Source organism: Symphalangus syndactylus, chromosome 3 (assembly GCF_028878055.3).
Source record: "Symphalangus syndactylus isolate Jambi chromosome 3, NHGRI_mSymSyn1-v2.1_pri, whole genome shotgun sequence".
Taxonomy (NCBI): domain Eukaryota; kingdom Metazoa; phylum Chordata; class Mammalia; order Primates; family Hylobatidae; genus Symphalangus; species Symphalangus syndactylus.
The window spans coordinates 68,399,318-68,421,974 of record NC_072425.2 but is presented as its reverse complement, the minus strand read 5'-3'; the positions used below and the strand labels follow the sequence as shown (position 1 = coordinate 68,421,974).

Here is a 22,657-nt window from a genome sequence, read left to right as displayed (position 1 = left end):
TGTGGAATACTTGTTACATTTCCTTGGTAAAGTGTAAGTCCTTCAAAGGTAAAACCAATCTCTTACTCATCTTTGTATTTCTAACACAGTACCTAGCACTTGTTTGTTGAATGAATAAATGAGTGAATGAACCTGATTCCTTAGATTTTTTGAAATGAAGAGGTTAAATTGTTTCCTAGAAATAGAAAATGTACGTGCAAACCCATCCTTGCTGTTCCACTTTGACTGAGAAGGATGCCTTAGGATCCCTTCTCCAGTAATCTTTCAATTGAGTAGGTGAGAGAGGTCTTAAAATGTTCACTGAATGGCTGGATATGGAATTACAGCAGTGGACCACAAAGCTCCCTTCCTCCCCACTCATTCTTTAATTCCTTTGTAGAGAGGAGGGATAAATGGTGGAACAAAACATTCCAGAGCATTGTGACTAAATGAGCTATCACCAGAAGAAATCAAACAAAGGAGCATTTAGGCACAAATTGAAGAATGCCACCAGGGCTGATTCTGCATTTGAGACATCCCGCTAAAACTGGAACGTGCTTATTTTTGTGTTGCCATAAGGATGATCTGTTTTAGAGAAAGTGTTCCCATACACACCCCTACCACTAGGTTATAAATTCTGCATTAGACTCAAGGTTTCTGGTTATTTTGTTTAAACAAGCTTATAACTAAATATTAAGACATTTCTCTAATAGAGCATGTTTGAATTTTACAGCTGGCAGGGAGCTTATGGCTTAGGAAATTGAGTGGCTTCTCCAATTTTGTGCCAGAGATAGGACTAGGGATTTGGTTGTTCTGATTCTCCAAATAGTGCTTTTCCACCACACGGTGTTGTAGAAAGCCATTTAAAAAAAAAAAAAAAATGACCCTGGAGCATTTTGATCCCAGAATGTTTTTAAAAATTGATGCATACTCTAAGTCAGTAAGTCAGGAATTATAAACTGTGGCATGTGGAACAAAATCCAGCCTGGTTTTGTATATAAAGTTTTATTGGAACACATTCACACCCATTCATTTATATTTCATCTACAGTGCTGCAATGGCAAAATGAATGATTGCATCAGAGACCACGTGACCTGCAAAGCCTAAAATATGTATTATGTGGACCTTTATAGAAAAAGTTGGCTAGCCCTTAGTATAAAGTAAGGATGAAAAATTACCTTAAAAATTAACATTACCAATTTGTAATAAATTGGAAGTAAAATAGGATTTCTGAGAAAGCTAAAAGTTAGCTTGTTGTTGAGAGGTATGAATACTCTGTATAGAAAAAACTAAAACACCTGCTTGCATTAAACAAACAAAAAATCCACTGGGTTTCTAAGGAATCTCTGAGCACTTAGACTCAGAGATTTTATGAAAATTGTGACTTAAATAGCATTGACTTACGATGGCAAATGCCTCAGATTGTCATTTATGTTGTGATAACCCTGATGGAACGTGAATACTCACCAAACGTCCTTCTTGGCAGGTGGAATGGATCCAACAGCAAGTGGTAAAAAAGCGGACAAAGAGGGATTATGACTTCAGTCGTGCCCAGTCTACCTATTTCAATGATCCCAAGTGGCCCAGCATGTGGTATATGGTAAGCTTGCTAAGGAAGCCTGGCCTAGGGCCATGTCATCCAGTTTTGTGTTGTATGCAGAGAATCTGTTGGTCTTGGGAGGATGCAGAAATACTGACCAGGGATTATTTCCTATTTTAATACCCACCATTTGAGATTGGTTAATGGCCTATGATGCTGTCTGGATTTTCTTTCTAACTTGGCTTGTTGGTTAAAATAAGGAGAAAAAGAAGGGAGTTCCGATTCACAGAAATTCTGTTTGAGAGCTTACTTTGTGCAGTAGCTTTCTAATTTTGGGCCAGAGGATAGAAAAATACGCAAAGGTGCACATACCCTTAGACCTATCAATAATCATGTTCACCTCTGATACACATTTACTGTACCTTGAAACTAGTCTAGCTAATGCACACTGGTTCTTGAACATCATTGAAATGACTCTGTTGGTAAGTAACAGACCCCAAAATTATGTCATCTAATGTGTGCCCTCTCACTTTAGGTAATATTTTGTAAAAGTAGACCAGGAAAAGAAATCATTGGAAAGTGTTCGATTTGGTAGTTCATGGTTCAAGCAAAATATTTTTCAGTGAAGGAAACTTACTTAACATGTTGGGAAGAGTAATCCACCAGTTCACTTGGCATGGCCTCCTTTGAAAGCATACATCTCTGATCTCTTAGGGATTTTAGGTTCATGATCACTGAGAAATGAATTTGAATATGTTACTTACTCTTACTCATGAAATCCACATGTCACCAATGTGCTCTATAATGTGTAAATCACCCTTTACTTTCTTCTTTCTTGAAAGTTTTTATTGCTAAATTTTGCCAGTATATTATTCACTATACTACTTTAGTTTTTATATTCCTGTTCCTTATTCTTTACAAAATGTCTCCAAACTGAAAGAAGAACATGAATCCATAGCATTCCTATAGCTGTCTCATGCTTTCCTGGCTCCCTGCCTCCCATTCCTTCTGCCTGGAATACGTTCCCTGCCCTTCCCCACCTCTTTGGGTCAGGATCCCCTGTCCTTAGAGCCCACACCTGAGGCTGACTGCTCTGGAAGGCCTTTCCTGTGTTCCTATCTTTTGTCATTTTCCCTCCTCTGGTCTCTTGGACCCTCTCCCTGCTGCTCATGGCATCCATCATGGCACTTTACACTGTAGTTATTCATATTGTTTTTTAACCTTCCCCGTTGGACTTGGGGGAGTCTCTTGAGGGCAAGCTCTGCATCTTGATCCCTTTTTATATCTCCCCAGAAACCTAACCCAGCACCTTGTAAGGCTAGGAATTTTTGCTTATTTTGAGATGGGTGAATGTGGCTGGTATTTCTCTTAATTTCCCTTTTCTTATTGTTACCCAGAAATGAAAGGTTATGGAAATATTTTGGACCCCAAACAGAATTTTACACAGAAATTTTCCTCTTGTTTAAGGGGGAAAAAGGAATCATAAAGCTAAGTTCAAGGGAAGGTGGATCTAAGCATCCTTAGCCCCAGTAGCCGCAAAGAGTAAACCCCAAGGGAAGGCATTGGAGCGAGCACTGGCAGGAGCTAAGGAGCCTTGTCTGCACTGACAAAATGATAAGAATGTAATGGGATTAAGAGATAGGAGGAAGCAAAGCTGCCTCTACACCCCTGTTTATAAGACCAGGGTGAGAGAGACCCTCTTTGCTTGTTCTCGTAGGAAAGAGCCAAATCGCTGTCTATGCATGATCCATTCGACAGTAGAACTATCTGGCAGCTTTCCCTGATCCTTTCATCACCCCAGCAGGGCAGACTGGACTCTAGCAGGCGCCATGACCAGGGCTTTAGCCCCTTGGCTAGCCTGGTGGCTGAATGTTTCAGTGCCTGCATAGTGAGATCTTGTCACTCTGAAGAACCACTATTATTTCATGTCTTTCCAACATGAGGAAAGACTGAGAGAAGAGCTTTTGATTGGCCATTTAACATACTGGGTGTTTTTCAGCACATATTTGATGATAATATTATAAATACATAACATTTATTGAGCACTTACTATGTGCCAGGCAATGTGCTAAGTACTTTATGAGGTTTTTCTTTTTTCTTTTTTTTTTTTTTTTGACAGAGTCTCACTGTGTCAGGCTGGAGTACAGTGACGTGTTCTCGGCTCACTGCAGCCTTGACCTCCTGGGCTCAAGCAATCCTCCCATCTCTGCCTCCCGAATAGCTGAGACTGTAGGTGCGCACCACCATGCTTGGTTAATTTTTGTAGTTTTTGTAGAAGAGGGGTTTCACCATGTTGCCCAGGCTGGTCGCGACCTCCTGGGCTCAAGTGATCCTCCCACCTGAGCCTCCTAAATAGCTGGGACCACAGATGCATGCCACCATGCTTGGCTAATTTTTAAACTTTTTGTAGAAAAAAGGTCTCACTGTATTGCTCGGGCTGGTCTTGAACTCCTGGGCTCAAATGATCCTCCCACTTGGCCTCCCAAAGTGTTGGGATTACATGTGTGAACCACTGTGCCTGGCCATGAATATTTTTCTAATGGAGCTGGAACAAATGCATGTGTTAAAATTGGCCTGGTTTTAAAATGAGAAATCTGTGAGGCTTGTGAAATTTAGTTAACTTACCTAGGATCACCAAGCCTGAAAGTGGTAGAGATGCCAATACAGGCAGGTTGATGCAGAGTCCATGGGATTAGCACAACATCCTGTCTCCACCCTTCTGCTGTTTACGGTGCCGTGAGGAAGCCTCTAATCTATCCAGAGAGAAATCACTGAACCACATGGCAGAATGGTGGGTCCCCTGTAGGATAAATAAAGTATCTTGAGGACAACCAAAGTACTTCACAGATTCCTGTTAAATGATTACTTTCCCTTAATAAAATGGATGGGAAACAGGTTCCATACCTTATGCTTCTCTGTTAGGACAGAACGAGAGGCAGGACTCTCAGATCTGCAGATCTGGATGCCCATCCCCATTGCTTCACTTAGAATCTCCATGATTAAATCAGTCAGACTCTCCTCAACTGTAACATAAAACTGTCTAGCTCTTATGTATGAGTGGTGTTTTGCTGCATAACAAAACTTAGTTTTTAAAACAATTATCTCCCAGCCTGGGCAACACGAGGAAGCCCCATCTGTACCAAAAATACAAAAAATTAGCTGGGCGAGGTGGCATGCTCCTGTGGTCCCAGCTACTTGGGAGGCTGAGGTGGGAAGATGGCTTGAGCCTGGGAGGCAGAGGTTGCAGTGAGCCATGATTGTGCCACTGCACTCCAGCCTGGGTGACAGAATGAGACCTCCTGTCAAAAACAAAACAATTATCTCATAGATTCTGAGGGTCAGGAATTCAGACGGGGCCCAGGGATGATGGCTTTCCTCTGTTCTGCGATGTCTGGGGCTTTAGCTGGAAGACTCAAAGGCTTGGTTAGAGTGGGAAGATAGACTTCAAGGTGGCCCAGTCACAAGGCTGGCACATGGGTTCCTCTCTATGTGGGCCTCACCACAGGGCTGTGTGAGTGTCCACTTGACGTGGTGCTGGCTTCCCAAGCAGGTGATCCAAGAGATCGTGTTGGAAGTGGTGATGTCTTTTATGACATCTAACCTCAGAAGTCACAGACCCTTATTTCTGTAGTTTTCTATTGGTCACATGAGTCAACGCTGATTCAGTGTAACAGGGAATATGTGTGGGTGGCGTACTAGGAGGTAAGGGGTGTTGGGAGCCATCTTGGAGGCCGGCTACCACAATTAAATGAAATTTTTAACGAGAAGCCTTTAACACAGTGCCTGACACCAGAAAACCCGCAGTCAATCATAATTGTTATTATTCTCTGGCTTCTTAATTGCAGTACATGGTAGTTCCTTTTTACCTTTTGTTTAAATGAGTCAAAGAAAGGTGAGATCCCACGTCCAGTGGGCATTCTTTGGAGTATTGTTTGGCAGCACATCACTGACACAGCCCAGGCAAGGTGCTGATACCCTTCTTCCTTTTCCTGAGCCCTGGAGCTGCTGCAGTGTTTCTGACCTCCGTAGGGTCCTGCCTCCAGCTCGTTAGCCTGGGCCCATTTCTGTCATTCAATATTTATCACAGGAGAATGGAGATTAAAGAATGGCATGAAGTGTGCCTGAGTGTCTCTTTTAATTAATTTAAAAGCTTTTCCCATGTCGCTCCTCCCCTTGGAAACTGGTGTGCAAAATCATTATGTCTAGCCTTGAGGTTTGGGCAATATATTCAGGGAAGAGTGCATTTATGAGAGTTTGTTATGGAGATGATAGCTGTATAATTACTGCTGTGTCCTGACATACTGTGTTGAGATTTCTAGGAGTTGGAGGGTTAATCCTAGAAATTCAGTTCACTTCTTGTTCCATTGACAAGCTTCTCCTGCATCTGTTATTTGCTAGACATGGTGCTAAGCGCTGAGAGTTTAGAAAAGCATGATTTGTGATCCTAAGATTAATAAAGCAGGGGAGGAATATGTAAGCATCAAAGAAAACTTGCTGTGCAAGCAACTCCCTGCTAAAAGTTTCTCTGGGATTATGTGCATGTATCTAGCCTCTGCTCCCTGGACATTGGCCTGTAATTTTTGCTTGCAGATTTGTTTCTTCCATTAGAAGCTCCTGCAGAACTGTTAAACAAATCCAAGCTTGGGCCTTCCTTTAGGTTTTGATGTGGAGTGGGGCTAAGGCAGTGGGATTTCATCAGAACTAACGTGTAGTATGTGGTAAATGCTCAGTAAATTTTGATTGAATAAATGGATGAGCAAACTCTGTAATAAAAGCAAACCTGTGTCATTTCCATAGTAGAGAACGCTTAGTGTGTGTCAAGCATTTTGCCACACTTTCATGTGTATTATCTTATCTCCAGTGTTCCAGTGAGTTAATAACTACAGTTATTATCTTCATTTTATAGATGAGGAAATGAAAGCAAAGAAAAGTTAAGTCACCTGCCCAAAGTCACACCATTTACCAGGGACTGACCCGGGTGTTCAAACTCAGTCATTTACTTGTAACGTAATTCTACGTCATGCTTCATAAAGGACAGGCATTAGAATCACCTGGAGGTCTTCTTAAAACCAGATTTTTGCCTACCCTCCCACCCCTGGCACAGAATCTGGGAATTTGTATTTCTAGCAAGTTTCCAGTTGATGCTGATGCTGGGGTCTCAAAACCCCTTTGAGACACTACTTCCCTACCGTATTTAAACCCAAGGTTATGTGAGCACAGCCTCCCCAGTTATCAGATAGGGAAAGAAAGGCTTTTAAACTTATGGCGCATTTTAAAGCGCACTTGGTCAATTTAACTTTTTCTTGATCTTATACCTTCCTCTTACACTATTTTCTATTTGGAAAGCTGGCAGCTTTAATATGAGAAGATATTTTCACTTTACCTTCACTGATTAAAAATACCCTTGGCTTATATATTCTTTCAAGCTGCTCCAGAGACAGAGGATATCTGATAGGAAAGGTCATGAGGATTTGGCCACGTCTTTGGGAGCTCAGTGTAATAGAATTGGTTTTAAGGTACCCAGCTGATACAGTGGGCCATTTTTTCACGACTAAAGAAAACTCAGTTTGACTCTAGAGACAGAGAGGTGAAGTAAGACTCTTCCTCAAGAATCTGGGACTACCAATTGAGAAAGTTTAGGGAGTTAAATATTTTTAAAATTATAAAATGTTTAGAATGTTCAAGACAGCCTAGGCAACATAGTGAGATCCCCTCTGTCTAAAAAAAAGTAAAATAAAAAAAAAATTAGCTAGGCTTGGTGGCATATACCTGTAGTTCCTGTTCCTGCTACTTGGGAGGCTGAGGCAGGAGGATCACTTGAGTCTAGGAGGTCGAGGCTGCAGTGAGCTATGATTGCACCATTATGCTCTGATCTGGGAGACAGAGCAAGACCCCCATCTCTAAAATCATAAATAAATAAATTATTGAAATGGCTGTCCATCCACCCCCAAACTAAGGAATGGAGTATCATCTATATAATTGAAGTCCCTTGTGATCTCTATTTTAGTAGCATCTCTTCATCCTTTACAGAGTCATCACTTGCGCTGAATTCAAAATACATTGAGGGGTTTCTCCCTTGTGGTGGGAGGCCTCTCTTTGTAGGAGGACTTATTCAATTTACAATAGATGTATGTTTTTGAAGTCAACATAAAATACACATTCATACATGGAATTCAACAGTTGATCTATTGCATAGTCCCAAGATGACAACTTAGAAATGATACTTGGCTGAAAATGTGAGTTTAATAGAAAAGATCTTTTATTCCTTTAGTTATGTAAATATTTCATTGCTTAAGGAAATTGATGTCGCATTTACGGTATTTCAAGTTTAACTGTTAGCCAATAATGATTTTGGAGAATCCCGTAGTAAATAACTTTAAATACACACACACACACACACACACACACACACACAATTTTTTTTCTGCCTCACAGAAGGACTCAGAAGTGTTTCTATTTGACTCTCAGACTCTAGTAATTCATATGACTGGTACTCTTGACTCATCATCCTAGTTAGCACAGTAGAACTTTTTGTGATGAATATTGGGTGGCCTATTTAATATGCATTATTTAAAGGCAGACTGTAATAAATGGATTCATTTTTGATGTACTACCTCAGATTTTATGAATGCTCTCTGGGTGGTTTTTCTGAGGGAAAAAAAAATTCATATTTGTCAATCAGCCGAGTGAAAATTAGCTGAGTTCGGTTATGCATGTGGGGCATATCTGCCAAAAGCTATGAACTAGCTAGGATAGTAATTGTGAAAAATGATTTTAAGCCCCATGGCTTTTTCTCAGCCAACTGGATGGTGTTTAGTACTCCAAGAGTTTGAGACATCACTGTCTATGCAGTTGGCACACATTTTTCTAATGATTTATACTGTCATTTGACTCATAAAATCTGATGGAGTTTGTGGCATTATTGTCCTGGCAGCTTGGAAATCGTCCTTTTAAGACACCCCATTTAGCTGTTTTAATTGAAAATGCAACATGGTAGAAATCTGCAACCATGTGGCACATTCTGATGCAAGCAGGAGACCTCCTGAGAAAGGACAGATGCCAGCGAGGCAGTAAATAATGAACTGGTAGGAACTAGTAAGAGTTGAGATGTGGTTTTGTTGTACTGGTCCTAGCTCTGTGATCTCTAGAAAGGTATTTACCTCTCTCAACCTTAGTTAATTTGAAAAACTGAGGAATCTAGACTAGATACCTTCTTAAGATCATTCCTGTTTGAACATCTAGTTCTACATGGCTAGTTGTACTGAATATTGAGCCTAGAGAGATCACATACCATCAATGGGCCCATGTCTTGATCTCCAGCCAAGAGCTTCCCCATGAGATGTATACCGTGCTTTCATGACATTACTAATTCAAAGTCAATATGTACCTTGTTTCGGAGATCCCAAGACCACCTACAAATTTGGTAAATCACTGGGAAGACTTACATGACTCATCATGTAGTCATACTCATGGCTATGATTTATTTCCTAAAAAGGGTACAAAGCACAATCAGCAGAAGGAAAACGCACACGGGGCAAAGTCTGGAGGAAACCAGGATCAAGCTTCCAAGAGACTTACTTTAGTAAATCACACAGAAAGCACTTAGTTCCTCCAGCACTGAATTGTGACCACACACGTGAAATGTTATCTACCAGGGAAGCTCATTAGAGACTCAGTGCCCAGTATTAGGAGATGGTCTCATAGGCATCCCTTGCCTACCATATATCATAATTCCACAGCCACAGAAGAAAAGCAGGTGTTCATAATAAACCATATCATTTGTATAAGTGGCTTAGGTGCAGTGAACAATTCTAATTGGGGAATGGCAGGAACCCTCCTGAAACCCAAGTTCCCAGATGCCAAACAGCCCAACCTTGCACACAGGACTTTCAAAGGCCACCAGTCTCAGGTCTGCTATGTTAACTCCTCTGCACTTTTCTAAACCAAATTCATGATCTTACCCCCTAGATTTACCTGCTTCCACTGTTTCTGCTCTTAGTGAGTAGAGAGAAACCTGGATGTCATCCTTGACTCTACCCTTAAAGCCAATCCACCACCAAGTCAAAACTATTTTACCTCTTGAGTCAGTTGCCATCATCCTTCCCCACCACCACCTTATTCTAAGCCATCATCTCTTAACTAGACTACTACAACAGCTAGTTATCCACCTCCCAGTTTCTTTTCTTTTCTTTCTTTTCTTTTTTTTTTTTTTTTTTTGAGATGGAGTCTCACTCTGTTGCCCAAGCTGGAATGCAGTGGTGCGATCTCAGCTCACTGCAACCTCCGCCTCCTGGGTTCATGCAATTCTCCTGCCTCAGCCTCCCGAGTAGCTGGGACTACAGGTGCCTACCACCACGCCCGGCTACTTTTTTGTATTTTTAGTAGAGACGGGGTTTCACCGTGTTAGCCAGGATTGTCTTGATGTCCTGTTGTGATCCGCCCGCCTCGGCCTCCCAAAGTGCTGGGATTACAGGCGTGAGCCACTGCATCCGGCCCCACCTCCCAGTTTTTACTTCTGAACTCTTCCAGTCTGTTCTTCATACAGTAGCCAGAGTGATTATTAAAACCCCCAACCAACCAACCAACCAACCAACCAGCCAACCAAAGAAAACACCTCCCCATTTAATCATTTCCCTTTGCTTAACACTTCTGAAAAGACTTCCCACTGTTTTAAGAATAAAAACCCAAATGCATATCATTGCCTTGAAGGCCTCACCTGATTTGTTCTCTGCTCACCTCTCCAAACATCTTGCAATACTTTTTGCTTCGCTTTCTGCTTTCAGCCCATAGGCCTTATTTTTCTTCATAGAACTTACCAAATTCCTTCCCTTCACAGATCCTTTAAACATGGTCTCTCTCTGCCTGGATGCTTCTCCCATGTCCGTCTGCTGGGTTAATTCCAATGCTCCCTTGAGATTCCCATAATCTTGAGTAGACAGGTCCCCCACTCCGTTTGCTCTATCACCATGCCCACCTCTTTTTGTGTACTTAATGCAGTTATAACTTTCCATCTCTGTGTGTGATCATGTGATAACTATGCTTCCCATTAGATACATTCCATAAAAATCATCATGGAAACCTTAGTGACTCACATAGTTCCTGATATATAATAGGCCTTTATAAATACGTGTTGAATGAATGAATGGATTAATAAAGCATGAATAAGTAAAACATTATTTGTGCTCATGTTTATACTGTACTGTATTTCTAGTTTACATTAACTTCAATAAACTGCCAGTAGAAGAAGAAACAGGTGTTTTATGATTTTTTGGTATGTTTTGGAAGAAGTTATGTCTTTGTGATTTTATCTGGGAGTGCTTTTTCTGATATCTTGAATTGGGAGTTGTGTTCCTGAGATATTCTTGGGATTTGGTCCTCATATCTGGTGTATTTACAACTGTCCTGCTTGGCCTCTAGTCACAGAGGACTATTTCTTAGGTCTGTGGGCTAGATGGAGGTCCAATCTGTTAATAGTTGCAAATGTTGACAATACTTTTAACAGGATTCATTCATACACACACACACACACACACACACACACACTCACACCTCTCTGATCTTGTTCTCTTCCCAATGATGATGACTTCACTAGGAAGAAAAAGTCAATAATATTTCATAATATTTCTTTATCATTTGTTTTCTACCCATTATTTCTTTCATTATGGGTGGTAATCATAATTTTCTGTGGTAGTTTGTGAAGATCTATTTCTACTATGGCATTTTGAAAAATCTGTCATTTCCTTGATGAGTTTAGACCTGTAAGACTTTCAAATACTGGTCTAAGGCTATTTAGGGAGCCAAACATGTGAATGACTGAGCTGGAATAATAGCACCTCCTTAAAAAAAATACTTTGTATTCATTAAATCAATAACACAAAATAAAAATTTTCATAATTAATAATTCCAAGAAAAAGCAAACTTGTATCTCAGGTGCGGTCTGTATTTGTTCTACAGCTTAGGGAATCTCAACCAAATTAAAGTTCCCATGAAGAAGACTTTTATTAATGCATTTATTTATTCATTCATTTATATTTGGCAAAGATTTATTTTTTCCAAGAACCTATATTATTCATGATGCTGAGGATAAAATAGTAAATGCAATGACCATGTTGCCTTCTTTAATGAAGTTTAAGGGGAGCATTTTATGGGTAGGGATTTGGATAATTTTCATCCTTTTGCCTAATCAGTTGATGCTGGCCTACCGGAACATGGCAGAACTATAATTGGTACTTGCTAATTAAGTTATGATAATTATGATAACTGTGATTTCATTGTCCCACATGATGGTTGTGATGGAAGTGGCTATATTAAGAATGTTAAATTAACCTGTAAGTAACTAGTCAAAGTGCTTCCAGAAGAGGCTAATAATTAATGATCCACTTAGAAAAATCATTTTGATAACATCTATTTCTGCCAGTGCAAATTATTAACAACCTTTTAAGAATTTCCTTGCACAAGATACAATTTATTTCATACTGGTAATTTATCTTCTCAGCTTTGCTTTCAAAGAGTAAAAAATATGTGAGTAGTCTTGCCCTCTGGGCCCCTCTCTACCATGATGGTGGTTCTGTTAATAAAGTTTTTTTTTTTTTTTTAATCAAGATCTTAGCTAAGATTTTTCTTTAATTAGTAACTCATTCTCTTTTGGAGAGCAGATAGGATTGACCCTTGACCTATCTTAATCTGTGGTTGTCTTCCTGAACATGTTGATTCAAGTTATTTTATCAAACAGCTGCTCTGATGCCTCATTGCTCATTTACTTTTCACTCAGTATTGGGATTAGTTGTAGTGATCAGGGCACATTTTTCTGGCTTACTGTAACCTAGCTCTCTGCCAATAACTAGGGTTCTTTTAGTAAGTGCTCAATAAATGTCTGTGGATATAAAGTGAGGAGAGAGCTGGTCATTTAGATTTCTTCATTTACAAATTCACAGAACTAAGTTTGGCTATTTCTAAAAGGTGATTTTGCCTTCAGATGTCCTGTGTTGAGATTCAAGTTCTAAAATTATCTGAGACAGAAGCATCTGGAATGCTTCTTTTTCTTAATTTTGTTTAGCAGTGAACTTGGCTAGGAAATTCATGGAGTAAAAGGAATGATTTTTAGCAATCCAGTGATGAAATGAATTGGAAAGAAGAAAAATGCCTAAATTGCCTGGGGAGAAAGTATTAACCATCTTCAAATAGAATGCACATGCACATCAATATGATTTTTCCAGTTTCTCCAAATGTAAGGAGATCCTTGATAGGCTGCCTTGGCCTAGGGTTGGGATTGTAGACTGGTGGTGGATAGTCCAAAATGCAGATGATTCAAGCTGAAAGAGCTGCACCACAGCAGATGAAGTGAAATTACAGTGAGACATGCAGAAGAAAACTATTAATTCCTGAAACAGGATTTGATTGCTTAATTGCATAAGTCAGAATTGAAATTGGGTTCAGAATGCAGAGGTGTTATTTTTTGCTGGTAGATGATGTGGACAGTCAAAAATGCATTCACCACTTACTGTTTCCATGATTAAAAAGAGGAAAAACCTGATGAGAAACTTAATTTCTTTATGCTAAAAGTCAGTCGGTTTGTCTGGATGGTGTGTATTCAAACATTTGGTATGAGAGTTACAGAATAATCTTAAACGACTATTTGGAAGAAGTCTAGCTTTTGTTCTACTTCTTTTCTCTTTTAGTTTCCTGGTGAGTTGAATTTGACTAATGGTATAGAAATTCTGATCCAGACATTCAAAATTAGTGTGTCTGAAGCAAAGTCAAACAAACTATGGTCAGGTAGCACAGAACTGTGTTCTTCTAATAGTCTCGTTGCATGGTGTCCTGAAACTTAGTTAAATTAGTGTCTTTAAAACTTGGTCTTTGGATGTGTTACCTAGTGATAAAGAAATCATTTTTATCTTTTAGAGAACTCATAGAAATTCAACAGTATTCTCAGTCATAGTAAGTTAAGCATAGCTGGCCCACGTAATTTTTTTTTTTTTTTTTTCAGCTCACTCCTGCTCTGCTGAAATGTTTTAAATGCTAATTCTGACTTTTCTTTCATTACTGTGCTCTGTCACAGGCCCTTCCACTTAACATCTGTGCATTTACACAAGCACACAAAAACAAACACTGTGCATGTTTTTGCAATTAGTGCTTACTTTGAATCAGGTGGTCTTTAAGAAGATCGTGAAAAAGGAGCTCACAGACCACCAAATTAGAATGGGTCTAAATCATAATTCAAGCCCTCAGCTCATGCTCAATACTGATCTAGTATGTTTTCAATAACTAGAAATATACTCTACTCAGATGGCTCTTTCTGTAATGGGTGATTCCACTCAAAAACACTTCCTTGTACTTTATCAGAAACTTAACGTCACTTGGTCTAAATTCCAGGTTGGGGATCACATATTTGATCTACTTTACATGCTTTCACTGTAAATATTATAGAAATCTTTTGGAAAATTTAAAAGCAAAAGTCAGGAGACTAATATATCATGAACATCCGCATCTCCATTACCAACTTCAATAATTATCAACTGAAGACCAGTATTCTTTCATTTATTGCCTCCTTTACTCTGATTGTCTTAAAACAAATAGCATACCTCATTCATCACCAAATAGCCTAATATGTATCTGTTTAAGATATGAACTACTTTCATAAAACCATATTACTATCACATAAAAAATTAATTTCTTTATATTATCAAATATCCAGCCAGTTTTCAAATTTCCCGATCTAAAAATTTTTTCATTGTCATTTGTTTGAGTCAGGCTCCAAATAAGGCTTATACATTGTGATTGATCAATGATGTGTCTCTTATTTATTTATTTATTTTTTATTATACTTTAAGTTCTGGGTTACATGTGCAGAACATGCAGGTTTGTTACATAGGTATACATGTGCCATGGTGGTTTGCTGCACCCATCAACCTATCACCTACGTTAGGTGTTTCTCCTAATGCTATCCCTCCCCTAGCCCCCCAGCCCCTGACAGGCCTCAGTGTGTGATGTTCCCCTCCCTGTGTCCATGTGTTCTCATTGTTCAACACGGAGTCGGTCAGGAGACCCTAACCCAGCGGGGCTAGAAGAATTAAAGACACACACACAGAAATATAGAGGTGTGAAGTGGGAAATCAGGGGTCTCACAGCCTTCAGAGCTGACAGCCCCGAACAGAGATTTACCCACATATTTATTAACAGCAAACCAGTCATTAGCATTGTTTCTATAGATATTAAATTAACTAAAATCCCTTATGGGAAACAAAGGGATGGGCCCAGTTAAAGGAATGGGTTGGGCTAGTTAACTGCAGCAGGAACATGCCCTTAAGGCACAGATCGCTCATGCCATTGTTTGTGGCTTAAGAATGCCTTTAAGCGGTTTTCCGCCCTGGGCGGGCCAGGTGTTCCTTGCCCTCATTCTCGTAAATCCACAGTCTTCCAGCTTGGGTGTTAGGGCCATCATGAACATGTCACAGTGCTGCAGAGATTTTGTTTATGGCCAGTTTTGGGGCCAGTTTATGGTCAGATTTTGGGGCGCTTGCTCCCAACAGTTCAACTCCCAGACCTAAAACCATAAAATCCCTAGAAGAAAACCTAGGCAATACCATTTAGGACATAGGCATGGGCAAAGACTTCATGACTAAAACACCAAAAGCAAGGGCAACAAAAGGCAAAATTGACAAATGGGATCTAATTAAACTAAAGAGCTTCTGCACAGCAAAAGAAACTACCATCAGAGTGAACAGGCAAACCTACAGAATGGGAGAAAATTTTTGCAATCTATCCACCTGACAAAGGGCTAATAATCAGAATCTACAAAGAACTTAGATTTACAAGAAACAAACAACCCCATCAAAAAGTGGGTGAAGGATGATAAGTCTCTTACATCTCCTTAATTTTACAGGCTCCTCTCCATTTTTTTCTCCTTTGAAAATTTTTGGTTGAAGAATCTAGGTTATTTCAGGCTTCATGTGATCTGGATTTTGCTGGCTGCAATCTCATGGGGTCATTTTGCAAGTTCTGTCCCTGATATTATCAATAAATTGGTAGGTAGTAAGAGCAAAAGGCTCAAATTCAAGTTTAATTTTATTTTCGAGAAGGTGAGGGAAGACTGCTTCCCGGTGACGGTGTGTATTTCCATCTGTAGGTACAAAATGTCTGCTTGTCCCTCCCTGTGATATTAGCAGCTGCCGTCACCTAGATCCTTATAAGTGTTCATTGAGGTTTGCCAGATAATGACACTTATTCTGTTATTTCTTCTTCATTTAGTCGCTAGAATATTTTGATAAAGAGAAACTTCTCATCAATCATTTGTTACAGTGAGATACAGTTTCTGTAGGAAAGGCGAGATTAATCCTCAGTTCTTTCGTTTTATTTATCGGGGCTATTTCCCTAGTATTCACTAAAGGGCACCAATGAGATGTTTTCCTAGTTTCATTATAAATTCATTAACTTAAACATAGTTGATGTGTTTTATTTCATTGAAGTTGTAAACCTGTTCTTGCTTAAATTGCCCCATCTTTGGCTAGAGAGAGCCTATTCAAGTTGACTTCTAGGTCCTTTAATGTGACCCCAGTATATTCTTTTTCTGGTATAATAAATGCTTCTATTATTATCTTGTATATTTTGTGTTCCAGGCCTGGAATCAACCTTTTCTCTGAGACCCTTTGTTCCTTTTTTTTTTTTAAACTCATATTTAGAGACCACAATATGAGTGTTGTGATTCTCATTGTTGTTGGATTAATATTTAGCAGTTTTCAGTGAGCAGAGTTGAGCAATGTTTTTTACATATAAAATAGCCCATGAATTTATACAGATATTTTCAATTTAAAATCAATTCACTTTTACTCTCACCAATTTTACATCTGCATCTTTTCCCCATGTTGAAAATTCTCTTCTCAGTGTCACCAATATAATTACTCTTTGATTTTATCTCACGCTATATACAACACACTCTTAGAATGACAGAACTACCATCAGCACTGTGATAGCTGCCAATAATTTAAATTTTATGTAGTTCTTTTTGTCTTTAAAAATGTATCCCACACATGTCATGTGGTCAAGTTATTTGTTCAAAATTAATTGAAATATTTCTCTCTGTGTAAGTATTTTGAAATGACTCTCATGCTGCCCAGAATCTTCTCAAGATGAGCTATCTTTAGTCCTCCAGAAAAAAATCTTTGTTACATATTACATGATTTCAAGTCTACTCTACCATCATAGCTTTTTTTTTTTTTTTGCCAACATAGTTTAGTTTATGCTCTCTCTACTGTCATTGGAAGGTTAGAAAATATTACAATGATATGCATTACTCTAGCTTGCACAGGCAATAGTAAGTGGAAGGTAGCAAAACCATCTGTTCCAGCAACCTGATGCCCTGGAAATAAATATTCTGTCTTGAAGGGATGACATTAACTCTACTAGGTCTTGCACAATAGCATATAATTATTTCCCCTAATGTGCCTGTTTTAGAAAGGAGTGTGTTAAACTTGCCATTCTTTATTAATCTGAAAGATGAGGTAAAGCAGGGCTGGAAACATTTCTAGTTGTAGAATTTTGTCCAAGAAAATGAAAGATTAAAGAGATCTGTAATAATCAAACCTGATTCATTCTGGACAAGTGAAAGGGAATGTGCAGTGAACAAATCATTTAAACTACTTGTACACACTAATGAGCATTGAATTCGTTCTATCCTCCCAGGACTAAGAACTAGGAGTTACTACAGGCTGCTCAATAAAGGTATTAATTTATGTGTAACAGAAGGGAAAATGAAGGAAAGAAACAAGACATGTAATTCCCATAGAAGAAAAGTAAATTGGTAATGATTTTATTCATTCAACAACATTTATTGAATTCCTCCTGTGTATCAGGTGTAATTCAACCTGCTAGAGATAACAAGTATGAAAAGATTATATACCCTGCTCACTAGCAGGACATAGTCAAACTGGGAAATAGCTAACTTTATGTAATATCTAATAGTATAGTGCAGGCATGCATGAAGCACTGTGAGATCCTTGCAAATATACTCAAGCATTTCAATCTTGTTAGGATCTTTAGTTTGATTACACGGGCCTCAAGTTCCTAATGTGAGAACAAACATATGTCATATATCAAAATTATGTGATACAGGAGAAGATTTTTTTGCATGCAAATGAACAAGTTTCACACAATTACTGCAAAAATTGCCTCCCTTGGAAGACCACTTTTAAGGATTCTTAATAGGCATCTCCAAATGTAAATCATACTGATACGAACAAACGTAAGATTTATTTACTGTGGGAATTCTCATAGACTGTTATCCTAATATGCTGTGCGAATTGACAGAAGAGATGTAAATAGGCAGTATTTGTTTCCCTGACCTATTTTTCAGTTTGTCCATAGGGTACATTTTTACAGCAAAACATTGTATCCATTGAGATTGGGTTGTAAGTGATCAGAAAATTCAATCCAAACTGGTGGAAGGGAAACAAGTGAAAGAAGGAGGGAATGTATTGGCTTCTTGAACTCTGGCATGCCTCACTTGATCTCAGAAGTAAAGCAGGGCTCCAGGAACTCAGTTCTTTCTGCCACTCAGTATAGCCCTGATCTCTCCCATTGCTGGATTCTCAAACAAGCCTGCTGCACATCACTGCAAGATAGCTGTCAGGAGTCCTCAGTTCAAGTCTAATACGAAAAAAGTGAGAGCCTTTGCCTCGGTATGCCGAGAAAAATTTTCGTGGGTACACACTTTGCTTTCCATCTCTCCTTACCTCTTTCTGCAGTCTGTTCTTGTTTTCTGACTGCTGAGCCTTGAGTACCTTGTTGGCATCCAACTTTTTTGGTACCTCCAAATGCACTTTGGGACAAGGTGATTTAGAGGGAGAGTAGCACGTAAGAGATAGCAAGAGTCTAGAGAGGACTACGAGGCTACGGAAAGGAGGTCATCCCACCCCAGTAGAAATCCTGGAACATGGGCAGGCATCCTTATCACGTGTGTTCAATCGTAAAGGCAGCTCTTGATGAAAAGCCGTCACCTGACAGCTTTCAAGAAGAGACAGCTGGCAGGCTGAGGTGGGAGTATCACTTGAACCTGGGAAGTCAAGGTTTCAGTGAGCCATGATCATGTGTCTACACTCCAGCCTGGGCAATAGAGCGAGACCCTGTCTCAAAGAAATAAAAACAAAATAGTGTCTATGGTTTTTTTTTCCTTCCAATAGTTTGTTTTAATAAATTTGAAAAGTACAAACAAGTTGAAAGAGTAGTATAATGAACACATATTAATACCTTCCATTCACCTGGATTTACCAAAAAGTTAATATTCTTTTCTGTCTCTTTATACACACATAGAATGTTTTCTCTGAACTCTGAAATTAAGTTCCAGACATTGTGAAAATACAGTCCAAAATATTGCAGAATGCATCTCCTAAGAACAACATTCTCCTGTATAACCAAAGTACCACTCTCACTTCTAAGAAAGTTAATGGTGATTTTATCAAAATTATTGTACATATTCAGTTGTCACAATGATTTTTTTTTTATAGATCTATCCCTTTTGATTCCAGAACACAGGGTCATACATTGCCATTGTTGATTCCATCTCTCTCTCTCTTACTTGTTTTTTTAGAGACAAGGTCTCACTCTGTCACCCAGGCTGGAGTGCAGTGGTGTGATTACGGCTCACTGCAGCAAAAAACTCCTGTGCTCAAGCAGTCCTCCGGAATAGCCAGAACTGCAGGTCTGCACCACCACAGCTGGCTCATTTTTAGTTTTATTTTTTGTAGAGCAGGGTTTCATGTTCCGTAGGTTGGTCTCAAATTCCTAGCCTCAAATGATCCTCCTGTCTTGGCCTCTCAAAGTGCTGGGATTATAGGCATGAAACACCGTGTCCAGCTTGTGCCATCTGTTTTAACTATTAATCTAGAAGAGCTCCACTGCCTTATTGGAGGAATGGGCACCTGGGGAAGGTAGGAAGTGGTCTTTCATGTTCATGATTTTGATGAGGCCAGGCTTATGGTTTGTAAAACAAATCTCACTTTGGATTTCTTTGATGTTTTTTTTTCAGGAGTAGATGAGGAGTTAAATATTTTTAGCATAAAAACTACCTAGGGTAAGACTGCATCCTTTTCACGGCTTCCTGCCAGGTGGTATAATGTCAGAGGTCCCATTTTTTGGTGATGTTAACTTTGTTCACTTGGTGGATTGAGATGATATCTGCTAGATTTCTCTATTGTAAAAATATGGTTTGTCTTTGTAATTAACAGGATATCTGAGGGATGATATTTTGTAGCATGTGCATATCCTATTCCCTGTCAATTTTTCCCCAAGATTTTAGCATTTATTGATGACTTCTACCTAAATAAATCATTACATCAGTGCTTGCAAGGTGTTGGTTTTCTAATTCTGGAATCCTTTCTTTACTCTGCTGTTTTTTAAAAATATCATTATTAACTCAAGAGTGATGATTCATTGCTGACATTACTGACTTTATTTTTTGTTCTGAAATTGGCCCTAGTTTGATGAGTGGGAGACCTTTCAAGTTGACTCCTGTGTCCTTTTCAGAAGTTGCCATCAGTTTTTCAGTACTTCTTCCTTTACAGCACAACAGAATGTTCACCTTGTATCTTCTCTGCTCCAGACCTACAAATACCCATTTCTCAAATAGGTGGTTTCTCTTGTTTAGGAATGGTGTTTAAAAATCAAGATATTGGTGAAAAGGGTGTCATTGGTTCTAATGTCCTTTTTCAGCAGACAGAGCTAAGAAGATGTATCTGGAGGTTATAGTGGTACCTCCACATGCAATTCCATACCACAGGTTCTTCCTCATCCTGACACATTTCAGATTTCTTTCCCTTCCTTTCACAGTGAGAATCATAGTTATTAACCATATCCATACATTTACTACAGTACATCCAAAATACTGCTGAAATTACCAAACCACTACTTACTACCAACCACAAACTTATGTACAATTTAAGATTTCTCTTTGTCCTGAGAATATATTCCCTGAGGCAATAGAGTCAGACTCTTTGGTTCCAAAGTTGCTTAAATAAATTTTTTTTCTCTATGATTATGTCATTAATTTGATAATACAGTTAGGTTAATTTTCTTCTGTTTTATTCAGTTTTAGAGCTCTCTCCCTCATCTTTATATATTTAATTGTATTATTTACTTAATTTTATGTTAAAATATGTAAAACATATGGTTCAAAGTAAAATACGTAGAATACTATATACACACTTTTTTATGTTTTGCTTTAATCACTTAATCTATTCTTGGAAATCACTATATATTAGTTCATAGAGATCTTTAATTCTTTTTTGCAGTGGTGTTCTGGTAGAGTTACCCTAATTTATTTAACTAGCTACCAATGAGTGTGCAGGTAGGTGGTTTCCATATGTTTCTACAAATAACTCCAAACTGAATGACCTTGTACACATACTTTGTGGTTGTTTTTGTAGGTGTATTTTCAGGATAAGTTCCTGGCAGTAGATTGCTCATTCCAAAGGTGGAAGGGAATATAGCATTATTAGATATTGCTAAATCTCCCTCATTAAGGGCTAGGATAGTTTACATTCTCATCAACCATGTTTGGATGCCTTCTTCCCCTCACCTGGCTCTGTTGTCAATTTTTGAAATTTTTCTTTTTAAGAGACGGGGTCTTGCTTTGTCACTCAGGCTGGAGTGCAGTGGCACAATCATAGCTCACTGCTGCGTCAGATTTCTGGGCTCAAGTGATCCTCCCACCTCAGCCTCCAAGTGACTGAGACTACAGCCTCCCAAGTGGCTAGGAGCACACCACCATGCCCTTTTTTTTTTTTTTTTTTTTTTTAATTTTTTTTCTAGAGATCAAGTCTCACCATTATTCCAAGGCTAATTTTGGCTTGTTTGATGGGTGAGAAATGGCATCTCTGTGTGTTTTATCTGATAATCAGAATCACAACCCTGCTTTGCCCCAACTCTTTATTCTTAGACATTTGAATTACTCTATTTTAGTTGTTAGATTTTGCTTTGTGAGACAATTTTCATGTATTTTTATTTAATAGATATTTTTAAGCTCATTTTACATTTATAAATATGACCAATAAATTTCATCTCGTCTGTCATTTTAGATTTTATGTATATATAGTTTATATTGGGTTATTGTGTTTTGTATGTAGCCCATTCCTTTTCTTTTGAAATAATTTATTTTGGTTATGGGGAAGGTTGTATTATTATTTTAGTGATTATTAAATGTAAGCTTTATATGCCCTTCATTCCTTTTTCCCTTACTTGATCTATATTTGGTTTGTCAGCTTTAAATCAGGTCCATTGAGTCTACCTATGGAACAATTCATTAGCTTATCCTATTTTACCGTTTCTGTCTCTTTTCTCCTATTTTAAGTTCATTATTTCTATTTTTCAGAACACGTAACATATGTTTCCTTACTCTTCCGCCCTGGTTCCCTCCTTTGCTTTTATCTTAGATTTGCAAATAAATATGTTTCATGCATCATCAGTTCTTTAGCGAGTCATATCATGGTTGGACAAAACACATCTGCTAGATTACCTAGAAAGGGCTTGTAAGTGCAGTATACCCTGGGTTTTAAATTGTATAAAATGTCTTCTAGAGGCTTGGTATTTGAAGGATAGCTTCACTGATGGTTTTTTCCCCACAGGTAACCCTTTATTTATTTATTTATGTATTTTTTGGTGTGGAGGTCCAGGAGACTTTTTTTCTTAAAGTGTACTGTTACAGATTAGACGCAGGTACAAAGCATATTAGGTCTTATTTGCCAGTTTTCTTTATTAGTTACTTTTTCTTGAATACTTTCAACCTCTGTGTTGCTTTTTGTTCTCTTTCCCATGTTTATGCCTTTCATCAATGCTCCTGATTATATTTTCAGTTGAATCACTTCTCCCTTGGACACCTTGTAATTAGTTTTTATTTCTAATATAATTTAGTGCTCAGTTTATTTCCAGGGTTTAATCAGCTCTGGTTTTACATCTTTCTGGTTTTTGTTCTGTCCATATATTTTAAAACTATTTCTTTGAGCTATATTTCCATATCTTCAGATTCTATTTCAGTGTGTTTCACTTAGGTTCAGATGTGTTTCATTTTTGTGCTGTTGCAAATTTTTGAGTAGAATTTTAATCAACTGCAATATTTTGATTCTCTTTTTATACTTTGTTGTTACAGAA

General features: G+C 38.5%; 1 protein-coding gene across 3 annotated transcripts in view; it reads left to right on the top strand.

Moving 5' to 3' along the window:
- Positions 1-22,657, top strand: part of PCSK5 (proprotein convertase subtilisin/kexin type 5) — a 471,035-nt gene that overhangs the window by 100,300 nt on the left and 348,078 nt on the right. For all 3 annotated transcript variants that reach the window (XM_055272213.1, XM_055272212.1, XM_055272214.1), the window contains exon 3: positions 1,466-1,579. In XM_055272213.1, coding sequence (XP_055128188.1) covers positions 1,466-1,579 — 114 coding nt within the window. The remainder of the gene's footprint in view (positions 1-1,465; positions 1,580-22,657) is intronic.